General features: G+C 40.8%; 2 protein-coding genes across 5 annotated transcripts; both read right to left on the minus strand.

Moving 5' to 3' along the window:
* Positions 1-1,321: 1,321 nt before the first annotated feature.
* On the minus strand, positions 1,322-24,496 carry lypla2 (lysophospholipase 2). 3 transcript variants are annotated; one of them, XM_079523187.1, is made up of 10 exons: positions 24,355-24,496; positions 14,452-14,544; positions 10,710-10,741; positions 10,396-10,461; positions 9,801-9,848; positions 9,569-9,639; positions 5,950-6,023; positions 5,724-5,825; positions 4,615-4,791; positions 1,322-3,792 (listed from the first exon to the last, which is right to left on the minus strand). In XM_079523187.1, exons 1-10 carry the CDS (start codon positions 24,397-24,399, stop codon positions 3,742-3,744), a joined length of 759 nt encoding a protein of 252 aa, XP_079379313.1. In that variant the 5' UTR covers positions 24,400-24,496; the 3' UTR covers positions 1,322-3,741. The 3 variants fall into 3 exon arrangements, with proteins under 3 accessions (XP_079379313.1, XP_079379314.1, XP_079379315.1); XM_079523188.1 differs by lacking the exon at positions 24,355-24,496 and adding an exon at positions 18,434-18,567; XM_079523189.1 differs by lacking the exon at positions 24,355-24,496 and adding an exon at positions 17,495-17,624.
* On the minus strand, positions 19,749-24,493 carry pithd1 (PITH (C-terminal proteasome-interacting domain of thioredoxin-like) domain containing 1). 2 transcript variants are annotated; one of them, XM_079523191.1, is made up of 7 exons: positions 24,355-24,493; positions 23,948-24,123; positions 23,315-23,358; positions 22,753-22,830; positions 21,272-21,376; positions 20,638-20,746; positions 19,749-20,145 (listed from the first exon to the last, which is right to left on the minus strand). In XM_079523191.1, exons 1-7 carry the CDS (start codon positions 24,377-24,379, stop codon positions 20,044-20,046), a joined length of 639 nt encoding a protein of 212 aa, XP_079379317.1. In that variant the 5' UTR covers positions 24,380-24,493; the 3' UTR covers positions 19,749-20,043. The 2 variants fall into 2 exon arrangements, with proteins under 2 accessions (XP_079379317.1, XP_079379316.1); XM_079523190.1 differs by lacking the exon at positions 24,355-24,493 and having other exon boundaries at positions 23,948-24,347.
* Positions 24,497-24,636: the final 140 nt, after the last annotated feature.

A 24,636-nucleotide genomic window follows, 5' to 3' on the forward strand; every position in this document is an offset into this window, starting at 1 on the left:
ACCTGTTATTCATGAAATACAATTTACATAGAATGTTGAGACAATAAGTTACCTGGTGTAGAAAATAAAATGCATTATGGCATTTAGAATGTAGAATATATAGTAGCCTATTTGTGAGTTTGATTGATTGATTGAAATATTTATTAACAGTTTGCAGAATTACAGTACATTTCCAGCACAAACTCAATACAAAGACTGTTAACTGGACTGTGAGTGGACGACCCAATTAAGCATTACACTTGTTTACAAGAGGGTCCACCTTGTTCAATTCATCAAAACATTTAGAGACGTACAAATAGACACTTCTATATAGTCAAAGAACAGAACAGGAATTCATCATAAAGGAGGTAAAAGGGGAAAAGAAACATATACAGTGAGGGGGAAAAGGGGTGGGGGGGATTCAGATTTTACGGGGGCCAGTTTCGAATTGCAGACGTCCGTAGGTGCCCTTTGAGAGCGGTTTTGAAGGAGTTAAGGGATTCGCATGTCTTAATGACTGTTGGTAGTAGGCATAGGAGCGAAGATAATTTAGTCCCTTGTTTGTGCCGAATCTGGGTTGTACCAGAGTAATCTAGTAAGAGAGTGGTGACACGCTTTGATCTCGCCGCAAAGCGGGTACCTATGGGCGATAGTTCCAAACATTGCTCCTATGGCTGGAACTATTCCATTGAGAAACAGGTACATGGGTATCTTGGTGGTGTATCGAATCTTGTGGACCAGACCCATTGCAAGATGCTGTACTCTGTCGTCGACCCTAAGCCATTCCAGCCAAAGTGGGCAGGGGTGAGGTGGGTTCGGGGGGTGAGGCCAAGTAGGAGCCTGACCAGTTTGTTTTGGGAAGTCTGGAGCCTAGTTTTAAGGCAACAACAACAAAAAACTCAACCATAAAACAATGTGCAAACAGTGCGATAAAAGGTTATATTATATTAGCCAATGATCTGTATCGTGGAGACCTCTAGGCCTAACTGCACATGTAAACAGAGCTGCTACGTGCTACCTTTAAAACATTTTAAATGTGAGGCTTTTTGTATACTATTTCAAGTTTTGAAAAGTCCAAAAGTGACTGCAAAAAGATGGGTGCTATTTTTTTCAAAAAGCTTTATACCCTGTATAACGATGCATGCGACAGCTGTTTACACAATGCTGTACCACCCTCCAACTGTATATATTTTGACACGTATGCCAATAAAGCTCCTTTGCATGGAATGTTCATTGTGTCAAAAATACTGGACCTAATTTGCCAACATTTCTATTTACTGGAACATTGCTAAGTGTAAAGACGTCTAGCAGTTTGTAAAATCAAACACACTCAACTCAAATAAACTGTTATTTGGATCATTTATTCCACATACAGGTGTCTTGGAATTGAAATAAAATAAAATGGAGAGACTAACAGTCCCCCCTGAACATTTTATATTGTAGCCCATCATAATAAACATACACATGAAGGATGAGATGACAAGAGAGACAAAGGTCAAGCAAATGAGAAACAGAATTATTACTTTTACCAATGAGACAACATTCAACTCAGGGAAACATACACAAGACTACCACACAAAAAAAAAAAAACAGGGAAGACAAAGGGACCAGAAATTAAATAATGTAAAATTAAGAGAAACACTCAAGGTAGGAAAAATATGCTGCAGACAGAACTCGGGATGAAATAAAGGTTGCATCAGAGATTCGATGACAATGGCATAAGAGACAAATATAAAATGATGTAACCAAGGACATAGAAGAGACATTCATTGATTTGCAAACAATCACATTCACAATAGATCCCATTTCTGTTTTGTTTTGTTTTTTTTAAATTAGCGAACAATAGAGAAGTAATCATGAAGAGAAGAAAAAAGAACATTCACAAACAGGAAAATATAGAACACCTGATATATATTTTAGAACACAAGACTCCTTATTGTTATATATTCCTAATGTCCAAGTCAGTCATAAATTCCTCAAGATTCATTCTTGTTTTAAAAATCACCCTTCAGTTAATGTAGGAAAAGCTTTTTGACAAAGCTCTCCCAGTTTTTAAAGAGGTGAATTACAATAGAGTTGGATTTAAGTTACCGGTAAAGTCTGACCTTTCATGTTTTATTAGTGGGTTCTGGTAATTTGCAAAAGGGAGTGAATATTTTGCTATGAGGAGAAAGAATGCCGATCCATGCCACACTGAGACTCTGAACTGTTTCTTTATAAAGGTTCCAAAGCCCAACTCAAACTAAATGGACGCAGTTGCGACCTTCTTAGCACTATGGTGTCCTGACAGATCTTCTCGCTGGAGATTGACTGGGACTCTGGTCAGAGGGATAGTAAAATTTGTCATGCTATGTCCCGCTGCCATGTGCAGTCTGTAACCATCTGGAGTGATTACATGCAGCCTATAATTCTGCAGGATAAAGAACAATACTCATCAATCCAGCATTTTTAGCTACCCAACAATATTTTGAAGAAAATAACTTAAAATACTTGTTATTCAGATACAGTAAAACAAAAAATTATAGTCACAAAAGACGACATTAAACATTTAATTTAAAAAAGACAATGTTCCCCCACCTGACACCTGTGTATACCTTAAAAATCTTAATCATACAGTAAGTCTTGAAATTGTGTCAAAGAATAGAACATGGTTGCAAGGGTGATAATCCACTGTTTTTTTATTTCAATTGAAGGGGAGGGGGAGGGGTGTTTATATATTCCAGATATTATACACAATCAAAAGGAGATGCGGGAGCGGGACCTTAGTGCACTTTAATTGGGGCATATATGGGTTGCATATTCCGAACAGCCAGCACTGCCAAGACCTGACTGCCCACAGTGCACTGTTGTGGGGGCCATCGTTGAGAGGGCAAGGCAGGAGAGACAGCATGCAGCCTCGGTGGAGCCCAGTCACTCCAGATGGAACCAGAACTTCCTAAACTCACTGCTTATTGCTCACTCGACCAACCAGGACCCCCGCCCACACCAATCCTGCCACCCTCCACCTATACAGTTATGATTCTGTATCAGGGTTATGTGTGTATTAGATTATGAGGATACTTCTTTAGTTGCATATCAAGGCAGAGGATACATTGTAATACTGGAGGGTGGTTGGCCACAGACAATATCGGCCCAGTGGTCAGTTTACTGACTGACCCATTGTTGTTGTTGTCTTTTTAACTCATAACAGACACAAAGCGACAGGAAGGAGGGGGAAGATGTTGATGCTGGTGGGGTAGGAGGGGGGATGGTTGGTGTGATAGCTGAAAACAATGAAGAGAGAAGAAAATGGTTGTGGAGGTGGGATTAAAGAAGATAGAATACAAGTTGTTTGCAATAAAGCCCAGAGGAATGTGCTATGTGACATGGCATCTCTCCCTCCCAAAGATAAGACTTGTGAGAATGTGAAAGCACTTGGTTGGCATTATAATGAAATCAATGCATGTTTGAGAAGCTTGTCAGGTTTTCACCCTACGAAAAGCATGGATTTTGTCTGTGCGCGCATTTGCAATACAATTGTTCTGCTTGTGTGTGTGTGTGTCTGTCTGTCTGTCTGTCTGTCTGTCTGTGTGTGTGTGTGTGTGTGTGTGTGTGTGTGTGTGTGTGTGTGTGTGTGTGTGTGTGTCCATGCGGGTGTGTTCGCTGGTTAATATAGAAATGTGTGTGGCGATGGGGTGCTCATGGCTGTTTCCTGTGAGAGAATGGCAGGTTGGGGAGGGTGAGAGGTCAGTGTCTGGGGTCACAGTGGGGCATGAAGTGAGGTCAGATCCGAGGCAACTGCTTCTCAATGAATTCCTTTACAGCTGCCATCTCCTGCAAAAGGACAACACAGATGTTGGAACACAGTAATGACCAAATGAAGAGCAGAGATGAAAAAATACTAGCAACAATATACTGTACAATGTACATACAGACTCCAGTACACACTTAAGGCTCTGACACACTGGGGTGGGGTCAGATGCTCACATAATCAAATGCACCCATTGTTTCCACCAGCTGTAGCCGTACTGGAAGTATTAGCAGCACACCTAAGTCACCTGAAAGGTGTGCTGTTACTACTGTGCTTTGTACTTTGTTTTGGGATGTTTTTCAGCCGGAGTGGCTTTCCCTGTGGGAGGTCAAAAGGGGGTTGAGTGTAGCAGAGTGGCTCAGAGCCTCAGCCTGATGGCCTCAAAAGTCTAATATCTCCCCCGGTCCAATGTCCATAGGGATATCCCTTTGGTCTAGTGGTTAGTGTTTGGACTTTACGCGGGAGACCAGAGTTCGAATCCCGGGGCGTTACACATATAATAGCAGTATAAGTATGGTAAACCTGACCACTTGACATCAGTGCTTTGTACCTACTGTTTTTAAATGTCAGACATGATGAAATGCATTCCATATGCATTTCATCATGTCTGATATCAATTATATATGATATCAATTTCAGGGCAATACTATTGTGATGGTGTGCGGGTCTTTGTGCACTTTTTTTCTGAGGACAATAATATAAAAAATCTCATAATGCAAGTATAAAGAGAATAACATTTTATATACATTGAGGATTAATAATAAATATTTCATTGATTTACCCCCAACAGGCAGACTTGCGTGACATCACACTTAAGTGTGTCAGGGCCTCTACACACACATTACCTGAGGACAGGAACTGTGGACGAGGCTTGGATAGGTTTTGAAGGTGAGCTTCTGAGGGTTGACTATGCTCTTGAGCTTTTCTGCTGTCATGGCCCCAAAGTGCACAGGGATCATGGGGTCCATCTCCCCATGACACTGCAGGATGGGCATGTCCTTGTTAGCACTGGCACTTGCCGCCTGGAAGAGAGAGGATGACATGGGACTTTGTGGCGGTGGTGTGATTCAATTACATGGCAAATACACACAAGGCAACTACTGCCATTTGTTTATTATTAATAACCTCTGCATCCCCAACAGTCAATTTCACTAATAATTGATTTGAATTTATTTAGGTGAAGCAACATTTGGCCAAGAGGTTCTAAAGGCCTATTCATGGTTAGTAAAAACGGAGAGATGTTTGTGTAAGCGCTTACCGCAGCGTGACGTCATGTTGTAGTTTTTGTAGTATGAATAGGCCTTAAGACCTCTTGGCCAAATCTCTAAGGTTTTGATTTAAGTAAGTGCTATCAAGTAAGGAGAAACCACTGAGAGGCGTGTGAAAATTGTTACACTGCTTCCCACACAGATGTCTCCATTAAAGAACTTTCTAAAACGAAAGAAAGAAATCTTCACACTTGATTTGTTGAAGCAAAACTTGATCACCTAAGTTTGAACACTTAAAACCCTACAGTATATACTTTGTTGTACATCAAATAGTGAAAATACTGATCTGCAAGAGCTTCTAGATGTGCCTTTTGCAGAATGATCGTGACATGAAATGCGCAGAACAGGGTCGCTAGGATGCAATGGTTAAGATTCACATAGCACTGCTTCCACAAGTGGCACAAATGTGTGGACAGTGCATACAAAATGCTGTACAACTAAGAATAATTCCATATCATATAACTTCTTGACAGCACACTAGTATGTCTCTAGTATAGAGCGTCGCAGTCCCGCCCCCTACCAGGGCCCAGGAAATGAATCCGTTCATTTTCCGTCTTTTTCTATTTAAAGACCTTTTAAAGACCTTTTAAGCCTCGTACAAAGCCAACTCGAGTGAGAAAACACACGACGCGACGCTCTATTGTTAGAACCACTATATGGCTGACAAGTAAAGCCATGAACTGTACCTGTGGGAAGCTCTTGTGAAGTGGTAACCAGCAACTGAGAGCCACAACACCAGCCAACTGCTGCTGGCAAGTCAGTGCCGTATACAAGGACAAAGCTCCACCCTAAGGAGGAACGATGAGAATGAGGAAGGATGTAAGAAAGAAACATTCACTACATTTAACAGGGTGTATTGTAGAAGTTATTCCAATGGAATATGGAAAAGAAAGGCAGCATATAGCTCCCCACCTGAGAGAAGCCTCCAAGCAGGATACGGTTAGGAGGGATACCATTCTTGGCCTCGTGGTCAATTATGGCCTTAACTAGAGGACAGAAATAACATGACATTTTCTACAAAACACTGGCAACCACTGGGTGTCATCCAAGAGAACAATTGCATGGTACACATCAGAATTTCAAACAAACACAAGAGGTACAGATTCTCATAATCTCATCACAAGGACATATGCAAATGTATAAATAGTAAATAAATAAAAAAATCATCAGTCTCATCCCATTTGTTCTGTGTATATCCCGACAGAAATTTGCTTTCCTAAGGCCTGTTCTATGAAGCTGGATTCAGGATTTAGTGAAGTTAGGTTTAACTCTGGAGTTTCTAAGTTAGGACGCTGGTTCACTTCTTATCAATGTGCCCTTTTGAAAAATAATAAAAAACATTCATTTTTTAAAAAATGTTTTACAGTGTACACTACAGTATGTGGACCATGGTGGCATTGATCAATTCTTGATAAAAAGCTTCTAATATATTATTTAAGCCCCAAAATCTATAAATCTCACACTATTATGGCAACCGGCCGGTTCCACGCGCTGCCCCTCTAAATGTCTGTGCATGCCACTGTGTGGGGCTGGGCAATATCACTTCAAATCAATATCACTATTATTTCAAACCTTTATGATTTATGCACTGCCCTCATAGTTCTGACAAGTTCTGGTTAGCCTACTGAAATGAGACTATATGATAAAATGATCTTGGTGAGCAGATCCTTCCGCTCTAATCGACAATATATTTTTGTTTTTACTTTTAATAGCATGTACAGCATGTACATATTATTTTAATGCTCTGCTGTCAGTTTGTTTGTCAATGTTTCATGATTGGTCATATGCTGCAAACAGCTATTTTTTATGTGAATGTGCACATAGCTTAATTGTGTACACATACAGTAGCTAGAAAATTGTAGGTTGACATAATAAGTTGATTGCCACCGTCTTGTGACCACTTGACTGCTAGAGTTAGTTTCCCCCCCACACAATTTTACTAAAAATGTTGTCATCATGCCAATTCCTGATAGTCCCCCACTTGCGTGTAGTCCTGGTCACTGTTGGGTCATGTGGGTGGGTGTAGAGGAACATGTGTCCTCAAGACACTTGAAGTCACCAGACAGTAGTTTAACTGGGAAGGCATAACAAGTATGGAAGAACACACTATTTGCCATAGTTCTTCGCCCTGCTGAAAAGGCAGTCACACTAACAAACCTGTAGGTGTCACTAGTACAGTGACAAAGATTGCCTTCCGCACCTGGCTTAAAACCCTTGAGTCTAAGGGATTTGACATCTCCTGACTGAATCTTAGCAGACGCATTGCGCACAGATGGGCAAGAACTTTACCTGAGCGCCTGGGATTGTTAGGGTTACAGTGAATCCAGATAACAAAATTATATCCTGGGCATGTTTACCTTGCTTCATAGAACTGGCCCTACAGTAGGTACATTTTCAGCACATGAATCTTTTCCCTCATGATCCATTTCCAATACAGCTTTGTGAGTCTAGTCTATATTGAAAGAGTTTAGGGTTTACTACCACAGATCATAGATATGACCTCTCTCTGTCCCTCTCAAACACACATTTTTATTCTCTCCACGTATGCATGTAGAGGACAATCCATTGACATCAGTGTGGATTTAAAAATAAATCTTAAGACATACTGCATTGTTTTAGCATTGCTAAATAGTAAATACTGGTATGTATTTTCTTTATCTTCCTGTGGTAGTTAGGTGTGGGTTCGTGTTAGCTGCATGGGGAAAGCCAAAGGGTGGTGGCAGGTGCTGCCGGTGTAGATGTTATAAATTAATACAATTATTTCTCACCTAATTGGCCTGATTTCATAAGTGGTGTAATACCAGAGTGCCGACTCCATTCACTCCAGCAACATGCAAATCATGAAGTTTCTTTTCAGTTCCCGGAATTTGGGAGTAAACACTATATGGATAAGAAACCATTTGTGGGGCACTTTTAAAAGGTAAAGATGTTTAAATAAATTAATATTGGCTTAAAATAAGCCAGCAATGCAGTTCAACCAGATGTTCACCCACTAATATCTTTTTAAGAGATTGATTTAACCCATTTTGGACTGAGGCCGATTCTAAAAATGCCTTCAAAACCTGACCTAAGTTTTCTGAAAAACTTCAAATACCGGTATTTATATACCAGCATCAAATATTTTTAATTTTGGAATACTGTACAGATTCAGAACCCCAAGATGGGTTCCCGTCCAGAAGGGTTATAACACCAAAAGGGGTTAACTACATACATACAACAAAGTATGTCAGTGTGCTATATTTATATTTTAAATCAATGCATTTATTGCATACAAATCACCAAACAATGCAGTTGTGTCTCTGTAAACCCCCTTTCCATGCCATCCATGATAATAGAAATAGGATCCAGCAGGAAAGCACGCACATCTCAAAAAATTATATGGGTCGCTCGCGCGTACGCACGCACGCACGCACGCACGCGCACACGCACACGCACACGCGCACACACGCACGCACGCACACACACACACACACACACACACACACACACACACACACACACACACACACACACACACACACACACACACACACACACACACACACACACACACACACACACACACACACACACACACACACACACACACACACACACACACACACACACACACACACACACACACACACACACACACACACACACACACACACACACACACACACACACACACACACACACACACACACACACACACACACACACACACACACACACACACACACACACACACACACACACACACACACACACACACACACACACACACACACACACACACACACAGGTCTTGAGCAGGTTTAGCATACTAAAAGATGGCTATTATCATATGGATGAAAGGAGATGTAGTTCGCACACTGATTTTGAGCTCCAAACTTTTATTTCATGAAGAAGAGGATTCTCTTCTTCATGAAATAAAAGTTTGGAGCTCAAAATCAGTGTGCGAACTACATCTCCTTTCATCCATATGATAATAGCCATCTTTTAGTATGCTAAACCTGACCATCAAACAGTGGACAGTGCATGTTAATACTTAGGTAGAGGTGTTGGGAACAACCCCTTGTTAACGCCTTTTGTTTTGTTAGGCGAGAGATAGCAGCATGAGATTGGGTTGAGGCGGTTCATCTACAAATAAACAATGGTAGTGGATATTTATGAGTAATGGCTTCGCGGACCCCCAACCTGTGGACCCCGGACTCCCCAGGTTGGGGAACCTTGCCCTAAGTAGTCTAACCATGTCAGTTTCCTTGTTCGTCTAGGTGGTTCTCAAAGTGTAAATGTAAAGAAAATGTAGAAGATTCACTCTCACCACTGTTATATCGCCACCTACAGTATAGAGTTGTAGAATTCTGTACAAAATCTAATCGAGCAACAAAAGTGGGGGTATCTGGCACAAAATATTTTGTTTTGGGGTCTATGCTGTTTTTATTCAGATTTTATGTGAAGTATATTAAATTATTATTTATTATTATTATTGATGATGACAAAAAACAGAAAGAATACCAGAAAAACGATTCCAAGGGAAACTCACTGTTCTCTGCCGCCCTCTTGATTCCTGCTTCATCCTCTGGGGAGTCAGGGCTCAGACCCATCAGATCAAACCTACTCACACATACCAAGAACAGCCAGCATGTCAGTAAGCTAATACATACAATTGGTTATTGTCAATGATTGAATTATGTGTGTCTATTGTGGTTTCCAGGCAATCAACAGAGTGCAGTGTTTTGCTGAAACATTGCCTTCTTTTCATGATGCCAACTCACCACGAAGGCATTGCCATCTTCATATTGAGAGTGACAGGGATTCGGGGCCTGAGGATACATAACAGTAGTATGAGCACAAACGGTTGGAGGAAAACAATAAATAAAGTGAGTTTAAGAGAAGGGGTAAGAGCAAAAGAGAGGAAGACTAATGACTTGGTTGTGTGCTATGTCGCACATCAATTATAATAAGCCTAATAACATATCTTGTCAATCCGCTATTTTCAGTTTTCAGTTCATTTTTTGATGTTAAATTAAACATGGCAAGAGCACAGACAGAGGAGGAGATTAACAGGCTAACACTGCAGCTGGGTTAGTTTACCCCTCAGTTCCATTTTTCCAATGTCTGAGTTAAATTAACACGCAGGATGTTGCCATGTACCGGAAGGCGGAAGCCACTACGCGACATCACTGATTCATTGGGCTGGTGCAGAATTCAAGGTGGCTGGGCAGCACAGTGCTCCACCAGCCCCTCTGGTTCAAGTGCAATAGAAGTTGGAATCCCCGGGGACCAGCGACTGGCCCAGAGCCGGCCATGGAAACAGACTGTCAACTCATAAAATGCAGGCGGACAGACACAGATCAGAGACAGACTTACGCATGGGGGCAGATGTACTTGACATGTGGCAGTCGGATCGCCGTCATGGCGTCTGCCCACCCGTGCCTGAAGGACAAAAGACAGAGATTTCTTTCTCATTCAGTTTGTCTGCATAATCTTGAGGCTACTTTGAATGAAGCCATCCACTGACTAAATAGCATGTGACAAAGCAGGTTGTTCATTATCAGTAGTAGGTTTATATAAATCATTTAATCTAACTGATAAGTCAGAAAACATGCGTCAAGGTGTTCATAGGATGCTTTATGTACAGGAATTGTAGTAGTAACTACTAGATCTAAGTAATATGAGCTCACCCTGAGTCTCCCAACCCATGAAGAAAGATCACCTGATAAGAAAAGCAGATGGGAACATCTTTACAAATAATTTCAGAGCACATGCAGTCATCCTGATTACACACAGGTAGAAAAATTAGTTATTTCTTCACATAGTTCAAAACAGTGGGTTGCGCCAGCAAATAAGGTTTTATGGTCTACCTTTCTTTGGTGTGAACTGTGAAGAACGTTGTTTCAAACGTTATATTCCCCCAAATAAATATCCATAGAATTGTGTAGGCACTTGTGAGCCCCATTCATTGTTTATTTTGCATTGGGAGTGCCCTCCCATCCACCAACACATTCTAACTCCCAAAAAGAATTAGGCTTTGCTTCAGAGACAAGATTTAACACAAACTCAATGAACTCCTCTTTCACGGTCTGTGAAAGGACAGTAGTTAATTCACAGGTGAAGACCACTATACGATGGTTGACAAGATAGAACAGATTGGGAGTTTGCGGTGCCATCAAATGATATAACACCGTGATCATTATTGCCGTCACCTGTGTACAACTAACATAAATTACATTTTGTCAACAGGCAGCTCGAGTATGAGTGTGCTGGCGCACGTATGTGTGTTCATAGTACATTCAAGATTGGGTGGTTGTTTGATAGGCTTCGGCTACAACCGCTGCATAATCCATTAATCCTTATCAGAAAGGTCGGCCGTCATCTGTATGATGCGGTTGAAATTATGAATAATAAAGCATAAGAAATTATATTATATAAGCTATTTCCAAAAAATTATATGAAATAAAACCATCCAATTATTCTTCAATTGTAATGGAAGATGGACTTAAAATAAATGGGTTGCTTGACACATGCACGACACAGAGCAAAGGGTCAGCTTAGATGTTACTAAGGAAACAATGAGTGACGATGAGTCAGTATTATGTATAATGTCTGTAGTGTGGAACTGTGGGTGGTGTGATTAAGAGTACGGTCACACCCTACAGGTGGAGTAGCCAACGTACGCAGAGGTGTCAGACGTGTCAACTACCTTTGTTTACTTGTGGATTGTGGCCTTTTTTGGTGTGTAGCTTGTTTGACTTGGGTTACAGTCACACATACATGTTGAAGAGGTAGCAGACAAAATATACAGAGGCGTCAGACGCATCAACCACCCATTGCCATGTTGCGGATTGTGGGCAGTTCTGGTTTTCTGGTGTGTAATTTGTTTTACTTAACGTTGGAGTTGTTGTCTCACTGAAATAAAACTACAAGCTAAATGCCTGCCAAGTGGGAACAATGCACTTATTTCCTATTGGTTGATGTCTTGACGACTGCTCAAAGTTCACTAATGTTGAAATCAATGCTTCAGACACGTTGAAAGCTGCACCCGTCAAAGTGAAGTTCCACCCCTTGGCTCCAATAGAATGGAAGTCAATGGAACTCTGAACTGAAGCCCTGGGCACGCATGATTCAAGGGCGGGTCTCTGTCTAGAGACTTGGTAACGCCCCGGCTGACTCGCCTGCCTCTGATCGGTCAGAGCTCGTTGTAGTCAGTCAAAAACAGTCAAAAATTATGGCGCCCTGTGACGCAGCTGCCGGCAGCATTACTTTCTAAAAACACACTTTGAGAGTGTAAAATGAAACCAAATGGACCCATACGGGACAGAGAATGACTGAATGTTGTAATATTCCAAAGGTGAACACAGCTTGGCACGCGCGACAGATACCGCTCAAGAATGCAGCCTTGTAACTTAACTTTTATTTTTGTAGAAGAGGAAAACTAATATTGCTTATGCGGTTTGCTTTGATTGAACACATACGCCGTAATATGATTTGATTTGGGTGTTCAAATAAATAAAGTGTTTGTGTTGATTATCGTGTGTCCGTCTCCATATTTATTTATGCCCTCGTCGATGGTCTGCAGTTTTACACTAGGGCTGTGAGTTTTTACTCTGTTAATAAAAACACACTAATAGACAATCCTAAATTAGAACTATATGTACCCAAGTGTATTTATTGTCCTATGGATACATACCGTCATCAGTAATACAACAAAAATACTTAACTTAACAAAGAAATAACATTATGGGCTGTGTAACAACAATATGCCATATTGAAACTATACTAATTATAGTAAACTGATACTATTATACTAAAAAGGATAAGGATGAAGGGAAGAGGCCTTTTTATAGTACAATAAAGTTTATTTTGATAAAACATCTGCTAGCGTGCTTGCCTATGGATATACATACTGTTGACTTTGTCATCAAGAAACATACAAATAAATTACATGAATCAGTGCTGCAGATCACCTCGGAGGAAAGTCTGGTAAGAAAGATGGCAGTGTCGGTAGGCCATTCAGAGGCAGATGGGGCTTTACCATGTCTAGAGACGGACGTAGTATTGAATCATGCCCTGGGTACACATCTCCAGCTTCCCTATTTACTTCCATTTTATGAGAGAAAAGGGCCATTGACGGTGCTAAAGCCTGCGAAGTCTGACGCGTGTGAAGAGTTGGGTTCAACAACATTGCTGAACCTTGACCGGTCACCAACCAATCAGAAGCGCCTTGCGTTGACCTCACTTGGCAGCCATTTGCTTGTAGTTTTCTTTCAGACAGTACTCCAATGCAAGTCAAACAAACTACACACAGGACAACTGGCATTCCTGCCAGCACTGATGATTTGACATGCATTGCAGATGTGTTGGCTGAAGCGCATGTGTGACTGTAGCCTGACAGTCTCTGGGCTGGGTGTGTGAGATAATCAATGCGCAAGGGATAAGTCAGCTATCCCCAGACATACTCAGGAAAGAGCAGATGTAATGTACTTCAGGGAAGAGCAGATGTAATGTACTTCTGCTCTTCCCCGAGTGTGTGTGGGCATAGATGAAGCCAGAAGCCATATGAATAGAAAATGAATAGAATAGGATATTAATGCTTAAATAACTTTTACTATGGACTTTGTTTGTCCAGTTATCTTCAGCTTGCAGAAGGATTTTCTGTGTTGGCTGTGCTTGGCGCTACATGGCCGAAGAACAAACACGAGTCACACAAAACCAGGTGTCTACAGCAACCAAGTTGCATCCTCAACCAATGTATCCTGTAACAGTGACCGTGAGCAGTTCCACAATCATCCCTTGTCTTCCCTCATGCTGTGTGGCTCTTAGCTTTCTAAGACTTAGAATCTAAGTTACCGTATCATATAAAGAAAGAAAAGTGAAGTTGACATTCCTTTTGATTTTAAAACCATGTATCTTGCAGATCTGGAGGGACTTCAATTTGTAAAGCAGGATCAGTATCTATTGAGGGTATTGCTGGTGGCATCCAAAAAAGCCTTAACAAAAAAGTGGCTTACAAATGTAATACCAACTATAAATGAATGGATTGATTTAATCTATAGTATATTTATTATGGAGAGAATTACATTCAGCTTCAGAGGTCAAGTTGAAGTCTTCACAGATAACTGGTTTAGATGGATTGCTCATGTTTCTACCATAAGACCTGATTTTGTATAGTTTCAGTTAAACCTGTTTAACCTGTATATGCACCTGTTTGAGGTACTTATGTATTATGAATGATCATCGATAGAGAAGAGAGGCAGACATCTCCCCTTGTGTGTATTGTACGTATATTGTCTTGTTTTGTTTTCGGTTGTATGTATTGTCAATTGTTTCGTTTTCATGTATGTAATTCAATAAAACGTAAATTGAAAATAAAATAAAAGAAAGAAAAGTGAAGGTGTATCATGTAAAAGAAAACTGTTAACTCACTGCAGCGGTCTCCTTTTCCGTCCCGGACACCGTCACAGCCTCGGCGAGCAGCGGCACAGACATGTTGTTGCCACACATACACTGTAAGGGGGGCTGGAGGACACACACACAGTAAAGACTGTCAAGTTTACTGATTACTTCATGAGACTATTCCGATATTTCAATCAGTCAATATTCTGTGATATTAAGTCACCCAGAGCACAATTTTGACAACAGACTGGTGACACAAGTTCAGGTAAACTGGTTCTTTGGATGTCAGATGAGAGTCATAAGGCTTTTTCAGCTTAAAGCTGAGAAATGAGCTCCCGGTGCATTGTAGATTGTAAATCTGTAACTTTTTTGAGGCCCTCCTATGCTCAGCTTTGTGTGTCTGTGTGTACCTGTACCTAGGGATGGGTATCGTTGGGATTTTTGTGAATCCGGTACAGAGTCCGGTTCTGCTTATCGATTCCGGTTCCTAACGGTTCCCTATTTCGGTTCCAAATGGTATAAAATAACTTAAAATATTTATTAAAAATAATAGGTAAAATGTCAATTTAAGACATGTAATGAATAGAGTAACATATTATCCTTTATTCAACCGTACGTTGAGGATAAGAGTGACAATAACACATTTTGACGACAACAGAAAGGCTATCTCAGACTGAGGAGCACTGCAACACACACACACACTTTTTTTTCATTAGGCCTATATTTGCTCTAAATGTGCATGTACAATTCAAACTGTAGGATGGGTTATTGTCATGGAGGGACCGAAGTGATTCTTTCCTTTTCCAACTGCGTGCATTAGTGCGTTGGGAGTGCAGTCAGAGCTTTCCCCATAGCAATGATTTGATTAGCTGAGAGCTTAAAAGTGAGGCTAAAAAATGACAGAAAAGTGAGGACGCCAAATGTGATTGGCCGGAATGTGATGATGTATGATAAGAGCGCCCCTCACTTCACACAAGTGTGATTTTTTCATTCAGTCAGGCATAGCATCAGTGTCTGTGTCCAGTCAGTCATGGGATGAAATGATGGAACACAGTAATGTGATGTCGGTATTCAAACTTCAGAGCGATAGCTCATTTAAAATGGAAATGGAACATGCATTTTGTGCATGTCTCTTCAACCCATCTGCAGTTTAGGGCTTTAGGTCTAAATGCTTATAGACAATGGATGTCAACGCACACATCTGTGTGACAGTCTAAACTAAACATGGGTAGCTTATCAATACGGCTATTCACACCCCCACCCCCCTGGTGGCCCTCTTGCCAGGACGGACGCAGCACAATGGCGCCCAACATACCACACACTTTATGGAAGTGCTTTTGAACTCAAAAGGGAGTCACAGCACGAGAGGTGAGTGACTGGGCGTGGGGCAGGGTGTGGGGGATCTGCAGTCAGCAAGTTGCGGGATTCATTAACCAAATGAAACATACTTCACTCCAACTCTGTAACCATGTCCAATATTAAATGCATACGCCTGCAGATTGCCTGTTACCTAGTAGCTACTATTGAGTCAGACACTCGGCTGATAACAGCTTATGATCATCATGATTGTTAATTTACAGTAAAACGCTGACAGAAAAGGCCCTTGCCTGTTTATTATCTATACCCTGGCCTTTCGTTTGATATGATGGGCAAGGGAGGGGTAGGGCCTTAAAGTGTATTGCTGTCTGATTAGTCAAGTGGCAAACTGGGATGGAGACAAGGAAGAGATTCAAACAAAAAGGGGAGAGGTTAATGTGTACTAAACACCAGACATAATTATAATATAATATAATAATATAATTAATGAGTGTTACAATACCCACACTGCAATTAAGGTTGGGATTTTAACCCCTAGCCATAAGCCTAATGATCAAAATATGTTTGTCCAGCAGCCACTTTGGTAGGAAGCCCTTAGTCCCTTACCCAGCCTAATTTGACGAAATAACAAGGAAGCCAGGTCAATTTTGGGCCACTGTGGCCAGAGAGAATGAAAAAGATGTAGATATGCAATTTCCAGTGTTGTACCACAAAGTATAGTGGTGTAGAGTAGAGTATCGGAAAGTGATAGCTGTTGGTACTGCAGTAATAATGAAAAAAAAACTAACAGAAGAAAACCTTGTGTTGTCTCTTCTTGTCTGCTAGTTTGTTTATTGACATTGGCCATCATCTGTTTGGGAATGTAAAAATAGCAACAGAATGCTAATAATAAATTGTATTTATAACGCACTTTACATTTGTCATGAAATGAGCCTTACTACAAAAAAGGAAAATGACATAACTTACCTACCTAACTTAAAGTCATATGTTCTTATTTAATAACTTAAGAATTTGTTAGAAATATAATTATTAATTAACTGATAATTACTAGTATCACATTTCAATTGAATAAATAGATAATGAACTAAAGTAAAGACCCAGAGGTGGGGATTGGGGAAGATGAATGAATGAATGAATGAAAAACGAATGGGGCTGATAACAAATGAACTGGCACAGAACAGTACCTAGAGTAACTTTCTGACTGTATGGTCAGTGATAACAAGTAGCCTTGGCTCTCATTCCTATTTAGAGTAGAGGTACCATAACAGTTTTACCGTTTCAATAGCCATTGATGCAGTACATTAGTAAAATATCGGTGTTGAGCTCTTATCCATCTACCTTACATCGCTCTATAGATACATAAGGCCCAACAGGCCTGGTTGGGTAACAGCGTAAAAAAAAACAGAAAAGCACTATGTGATTACTGAGCCATGTTCTTGGAAACAAAATGACTCTCTATCCATCCCACTGCTCTGAGAGATCTAATAGTTCAATAGAGGGCCTGTTCAGAAGTGGCATGTGTGCATATCCGCGTGCCTAGTCTAAAAAGAGCTCGTCTTTAAAAAAAAGAAAAAGAAAAACTAAGAAAGGTTTTGTTCTGACACACCAGTGTAACTCAATCTCTGACTTTATGCCATCACTTAAAAGCAGACTAATTCCATTAAACCACCGTGGGCATCTTATGGTGCTGCCCTGCTTAACCGTCTATATTGGTGCTGCAATCGGCCACACACACTGACAATTATAGTATACCTACCTGCCAAGTTATGCTTCGCCTAGGTTGATTTTGTGCCAGCAACAGCAAATAGTGGAAATGTACCTTGCTATGACTACAAGTGCACCTCGCGGCATGCCATCAAACATTTACGTGCGTGAACCAAGGCCTTTAGAGAGAACATCACAAGTCAACATATATGCAGCTGACTTGAATTTTTATTCAACACTAAAATATGTGCAGCCCGTTTGACGTCAAAGGATTGAATTTAAACAGTTCTGCTTCCAAGCGCGGCACACACACACCGGCCATTGTGTTTTAGCGTTATTATTGATGACCTGCTGGTGTCTTAACAATGGTACCGCTTCAGCAGCGCTATTGATACGAGACAATGAGTGACAGCCAGACCCCACAAACTAACCTAGATGTGCGGTGGTGGAATGCCTACAAACTACCAGCTAACCTAGCTGTGTGATGGTGGTTTGCCTCCACAGTAGCATTATGACCTTTCAAAGCTACAATATCAGTCATAGGGAATATATATAGGAAGGAGGTTGGGGATGAAGAGACAATGGGGGTGAGGAGGGAAGCAGCTTAGCTCGCTGGTGGTTCACATTATGCGACCCATCGCCACTGATGGAATTTAGCAGGAAAGGATCAGTGCAAAGCCTCTAGTCTAGTAGAGCTGGATAGAGTAACATCACACAACAGGCCGGCTTAATCTACACACAATGGACCGTGCTAGTAGTGGTGCTGCTGCTGCTAGCTAACACACAATTTGTATTGTTTCCTCCCCGCTCCCAGTTTGCCTCTTTCGGACAGGCTACGTTCCGAATTAGAAATTGAATTTTAGAACATTCTTTTCCCCAAGTGGAACCCATTTGGACCTTCTAGAATCGAAGGTCCAGATGTCTTTGGTTCGACCAGGGTAAAGTGAAAAAAATTAAACCGCGGCCCGCTTAGACAAATTCATACACTCACCGCTTGCTGTCCCAGTTTACAAACGGAACTTCCGCTCATGGCTCATGGCGCACAGGGGCGTGGTTTTGCTTTAGTGATGTCACCATGGAGCCAAGCCTTTTCTCGCTCTCAGATTCATGTCATTTATGCACAGGGAGACATAACATGATGAGCCATCTGATTCTAAATATAACTGCGTTGTCTGTTTTCTATTGTTTACTGAAAAACGTCACGTGCCACACAGAGAAAAACACTAGCTGTACTGATACTGGTCAGGTAGAAGGTGTCATTTAAATCAGATATATTTTGAAGTTCAGAGGAATCTTAGATTAATATGAAGAAAAACATATATTATAATAATCTCAACTGAAGTAAAACATTGAATGAAATCAAAATGTTACATTTCTCTTTATTCCAGAAATAAATCAGTAGCATTTTAGAATGAGCTTCCATAGGGGCTTTTAACAAATTCCCAACCACAACATTGCTGATATACTGTATATAAACTTGCACTTCCTGGAAAGTCCACGGACAAGCCGCAGCAGACCGCACTGTGACACTCTTCATTAATAATGCAATGAAATCATGAGTCAAATAACCTAAGGAGAAAGGCACACATTTTTGGAGAAGTGATGCTTTTTCACTTGTTTTTGGCCAGGAAGTTTGGTTAACCAGTTCTACCAATTGTGTCATTATGTAACTCTGAAATCTTTCTTTAAAATATTAACATACAAGAAGTCTACTCATGCGTACTCTGCATGAAAGGGAGAGGGGATGGACTTCTACTGCAACTTGGACGAGTTCCAAGTATGGGTCTCAACTCTCAATAGTTCACAAATGCCTGAGATTATTCTCAGTCTATTAGATTTCCCGGTCCACATCAGAAGAACATGTAAAACAGACAGTTATTTTCAGGCTCCTGTTAGTTATTCAGAAAGTTTATCTTGTTATTCCAGACAAAGGGGAAAGCAAGACCTTGACCATGGCTTATTATGCAAGGTTTTGACTAAAGCCACCCCATAAATCACTAGGTGGCGCAAAACATCCATTTAGAGTCAGTGGATTGTAAGTATGGTGGGGAGATCTGATCTCTCTCATTCAGTTCATCTCATACTCTCTCACTACCACATAAACAGTTAAACGCTATATACTTTGCTGTACGTCAAAATGCAGATGTTATCACAAGGCTAGACGTGAGCTTGTAGAGCCGCAACTTGTAGATCTGCTATTTTCACCACATGTTAACATATACTTGCCAAATGACATGCCCAGAATAGGGATACTAAGGTTCATGTGGTTAATAAAATGTGATAATAATAGACTTAACGAAATTAAGTAACATTTTCATGCATTTATTTACTGAAGGCATGGCCCACTGCATTGAAGCCCTCACTTTTTATTCCCATACTTTCAGTAGCAACAACTCTAGGCACGCCTGAACCCTTCCAGTGTTCAGTGACAATTGCTAAATGCAAGTTAAACCTTAGGCCACCACTGAAAAGAGTCCATTCAATCTGCTACTGCTAATATGCAGCAACACCCACTTTTCTGACTTCATGGCCCGTGTCATTTAATAGACACTAGCAGTCAGCAGAAGCCATCACACATTTTCACATCCTCTGGCCCATCTTTCAGGAGATGAAATTAGTTTGCGGGATGATGCTCTCCACTTTGTGATCAGCAGGGTTGGCCGAGAGCTCGTAATTACATATGGTAACCTCATGTCTGTAAGCCTGGGAGGAACAAGAAAAGACAGAATAAATACTTAGCTGAAGCTATTTTGTAAAAGAAAAAATGTTAAATTAGCAGATGAATGCTGAATGCCACAAAACAGTCAGTGTATGGAAACTCCACTCAAGTCTGATGTAAGAGCAAAATGATGAATATGGCAAATTGCTAGCTATCAGATTGGATTAGTCAACTGCAACAAAATATATATACTTATACTAGCAGCACTGAATCGCTTCTCGGCTTCTAATAAAGTGAACAGATCAAATCTGATTCACACAGGTACAAGTGTGTTACAATTCTAGCATATATATAAAAATAACTTGAGAAATTACAAATTTACAACAGATATACTAAATGGATTATACTAAATACTGGGTTATTCAGACACTCCCCAGGTGTAATGTTTGGACAATGTTTGTCCTGCAAGAACATGAACAAACACACTTGAAGTCTAGAGACTCTCACACTGCTGTTTTATGGTAGATGGGACTCACCTCAGAGTACTCTCCCCTAAGTCCAATGTAGTAGACCCGAGTGGTCTCGTCACCAAAGTTCTTTGATATATGGATGGACAGGTGCTCTACATTGGAGAAGCGGGCAATCCTAGAAGTAAGGATAAAATGTATAACTTATTACTTCATTCAGACTTCATTTAGTGGAAAAAATAATCTGGCACAAACAGGGCCTATACGTTGTGTCATGATCGAAGGAATCCAGGGAAAGATTGTACTACTTACGGTTCAAGAGCTATAAGCAAAAACGTGAAGTGGGCTGTTGTAGCGGCACCATGAGGAGATTTGAAAAATGTGGCATGACCTTGGCTTAGCCTTAGTGGTTTAGCCTTAGCTTACCCTAATGTACGTGCAGTTTCCCAGAAAACAGGCGCTGCATTCATGTTTGGCATTTTGTTCAAAAAGGCAACAAACTTTGGAAGCCAATCTTAGCCAATCAGAATGGAATATGAAAAATCTGACTGATCTGTCTTGATCACATGACTTTAGAGATAATGTGTTGTGTGTAGCGATTTGCATGATGTTTAGACAAAATCTGTAGGAGTAATATTATAAAGAAATGTGTTTTGCCAATGACCAAGACCATAAGCGGTTATGCAATACTGCATTTTCTTACTTGGTTGGGTACTCCAGCTCAGCAAGAGGATCTCTGTTGAGACGAAATGCTTGCTCAGGTTCTCTCCCTGTGTCATCAAAAGACATGTGGGGGATGTTCTTGTACCTAGAATACAATGACAACTATGGTAGAAAAACCCATTGCAACTGGCACCATTAAACTAGAAAGGGTGTTTTTATCTTTTTCTAAATACAACCGGTCACCGTTATGAAAGTAATGCACGTTTGACTGGGGTTCGAATCAGCAAATCGAGTGTTTCTGAAGCCACCCAACACATTTGTATTTATTTTTAAACAAAATATCAGCATTGAATGTACAACACTTAAACCAAATATCAGTTCAGTGGCTCATAACACTGCAAACGTTTTGCAATAAAAGAAACCAACATTAATGGGTCAGCAAGTAAGACTAACTTACTAAATATCAGCCATGGTGGCTCACAGCACAAAAGTGAATTAACTTGCTGCTCGGTGGGGCAGTTAAAACAAGGCTCCAGACTTCCCAAAACAAACTGGTCAGGCTCCTTGGCCTCACTCCCCGAACCCACCTCACCCCTGCCCACTTTAACAGGCTGGAAATTTGGAATGGCTTAGGGTTGACGACAGAGTACAGCATCTTGCAATGGGTCTGGTCCACAAGATTCGATACACCACCAAGAAGTCCAAGATACCTATGTACCTGTCTAAATACTTCCTTAATGTCAACGAAGTCCACACCCATAACATCAGAGGTAGTTCACCAAACCATGTGCAACCCAGATTCGGCACAAACAAGGGACTAAATTAATTTAGCTCCTATGCCACCACAATGTGGAATGCCCTACCAACAGTCATTAAGACATGCAAATCCCATGACTCCTTCAAAACCGCTCTCAAAGAGCACCTATGGACCTATGGACTAACTGGCCCCCGGAAAATCTGAATCCCGCCCCCACCCCTTTTTCCCCTCACTGGGGAAAAAGGGGTTTCCCCCGTTATTTACCCCCTCTATGATGATTTCCTGTTTTTGGCTATATAGAAGTGTATATTTGTAAATTTTGTACGTCTCTAAATGTTATGATGAATTGAAAAAGGTGGACCCTCTTGTAAACAAGTGTAATGCTTTATTGGGTCGTCCACTCACAGTTGACAGTTTGTATTGAGTTGTGCTTGAAATGTACTGAAATTCTACAAACTGTTAATAAATACTTCAATCAAAATAGGATTACCAGGCTGAGCAGTAACTGTGTTTTTGAGGCGAGCATTCTAGTATTCTCCCCCACTAACTAAAGTATGCTATATTTCCCCTCAGCTTTCCTACTAATCACTCTCAATAAGGCAAGGGGAGTAGACTGCAGCTTTCCCATAAGAAAGGTTTATGTTTAATCGATACAGTGCACCTGTCGCAGATAGATGAAACATAAGTGTTTTGTTGGTTTGGGGGGCATGCTGCATCCCTTGCATTTATGAACCTGAGAGAAGCCCAACAATCCAGAAACTCACAGTCGTACTTCGGCTGGGTGGGTATCATCGTTTTCTCCTGAGATGATGATTCCTTTCAGTTTTACACTTCCTGTAAAACTGATAGACAACATTATTCCCTTTAACTAGAGAATTGTGTGTATGGGAACATCAGGATTGTGTAGGCATTAGGCATCAAATCTAGTAAAAAGCCAGAGCAAAACAGCTTTGGCAATGTAAACGCATATTTTCTTATGCCAATAAACTTAATCCCCTTTGAATTGAAAATGTATTGAATATATCGCTGATACAGTGGCCTATATATTTATTATTTCGGTTTATATTTTGTACATTGTGTATTTGCCCTGCCACAAAAGAGTAGCACTTTGGTGATTTGTTGTATATATTTCATAGGTACTTTGAGGTGTATCATGGATGTATTATTTGCTGTTCTGGAATTTGACATGTACAATGTAGCATTTAAGTGTAATTTTTGGCCTTTTGGCCAGTTCCCGCTTGTAAAAGAGACAGTGTCTCAATGTGTTTTTAATGGTTAAATAAAATTTAAATAAAAATAGTTTGATATGATGATCTTAAAACGTACGGGATGTTGAATAGGAGCTCTTCATCTGCATCACTCTCAACAAACTGCAAGAAGAGATACACAAATGTTACTTAAAAGCAGCAGCACAACAGAAGTAGGTACGTATAATACTAGCTCTGGGCCATAGCCTTCTACTGCTTCTACGATTAAGGCTATGGACCAGAGCTAGTATAATACATAAATTGTGAATTCCATTGTTCCACTGCACCGACTTGTTTTACAACCTATAGATTCAGGCAGTGAGCATGTGTAAAACGTCAGTCCTGGTATAGCCAGGACATTGTACTACATAAAGAAATGACATGTAGGAACTAGGAATAGATGGATTTTCTGACATCCAACCATGAAACTTCCCCAACATAAACAATAACGTAAAAACACTATTATGAATTAGTACTAGTAGCTGTTCTGTAGCAGTAGTGTAGTCTTCAAGTTGAACTCTGATTTTTATCTAATGCCTAGCCCAAAATTTGAACTCTCGTAGATGTATTTATCGAGTCTGTCATTTGAAAATGTCAGAATCGATAAATACATCTACGAGTTCAAATTTTGGGCTACCCTATGGATCAGAGCTAGCTAGCTAAAAAATCAAAATATGTAATATATACATTTGTATTTTACATGAATGCCTACCTTTTCCCGGTCTTTGCGTTGATCCCAGGGTTTGAACACTAGTTTCCCGTCCCCATCTCTACTCTCATTGAGACACTGCATCTTCTGCACATCTATGCGCCGATACAGTCCATACTCCAGGCCCCTCTCTGCGGGCTCATGCTCTCCCTCACACCCGCAGCCATGGCTATGTCCTCCTCCACCACCACCACCACCGTGACCGTGGCCATGACCAGACATTGTAGATGTGAATAAATGTGTAATGTTAGCGTGGGCGCCTGGTGCTATTCGAGATGTTTCCAAAGTGTGCTGGTCAACAAGTTTCACATTGCAGCGTGACGCTAGCCGATGACACACCGCAAGCTCAGACACAAATGTGATGTCCCCCGACAAACTTCTGGTTTGGAATTTTCAAAATAAAAGCGTACCTTTAGCAATCTTACTGCAGCACATAGCCTGGGTCCTACTCCCATGCTTACTTATCTGCGAACAGAAAAGCCTGGTCCCAAGTAGTGGTCCCCACGTAAGGCAGAGAAGCTATCGGCGGCTGTATCCTCCGGAATAAACTTCTTTGAAAGGCCAGACATTTGTTCCGACTAGATCCTCCGGAATAAACTTCTTCCGAGAGGACCGGAAATGTTGTCAAACAAAACAAGCCGACATCCAATCGAAAGGCACGCAGATTAAACGTGCTCTCCGATTGGCCCGCA

Source organism: Electrona antarctica (assembly GCF_951216825.1).
Source record: "Electrona antarctica genome assembly, chromosome: 15".
NCBI lineage: Eukaryota > Metazoa > Chordata > Actinopteri > Myctophiformes > Myctophidae > Electrona > Electrona antarctica.

Bases quoted from the DNA above. Each gene is read 5' to 3' on its own strand.
- pithd1 (XM_079523190.1), bottom strand. From the start codon at position 24,166: ATGTCTGGTCATGGCCACGGTCACGGTGGTGGTGGTGGTGGAGGAGGA. The intron at 22,831-23,314 runs GTACGTTTTAAG...GTTGTCTATCAG, and splicing joins GAGCTCCTATTCAACATCCC to TTTTACAGGAAGTGTAAAAC. The intron at 20,747-21,271 runs GTAAGAAAATGC...CCTTACTTCTAG, and splicing joins GAGCTGGAGTACCCAACCAA to GATTGCCCGCTTCTCCAATG.
- lypla2 (XM_079523187.1), bottom strand. From the start codon at position 24,399: ATGGGAGTAGGACCCAGGCTATGTGCTGCAGTAAGATTGCTAAAG. The intron at 10,742-14,451 runs GTGAGTTAACAG...TTTTCTTATCAG, and splicing joins CGGAAAAGGAGACCGCTGCA to GTGATCTTTCTTCATGGGTT. The intron at 3,793-4,614 runs GTAATGTGTGTG...GTCCTTTTGCAG, and splicing joins TCCACAGTTCCTGTCCTCAG to GAGATGGCAGCTGTAAAGGA.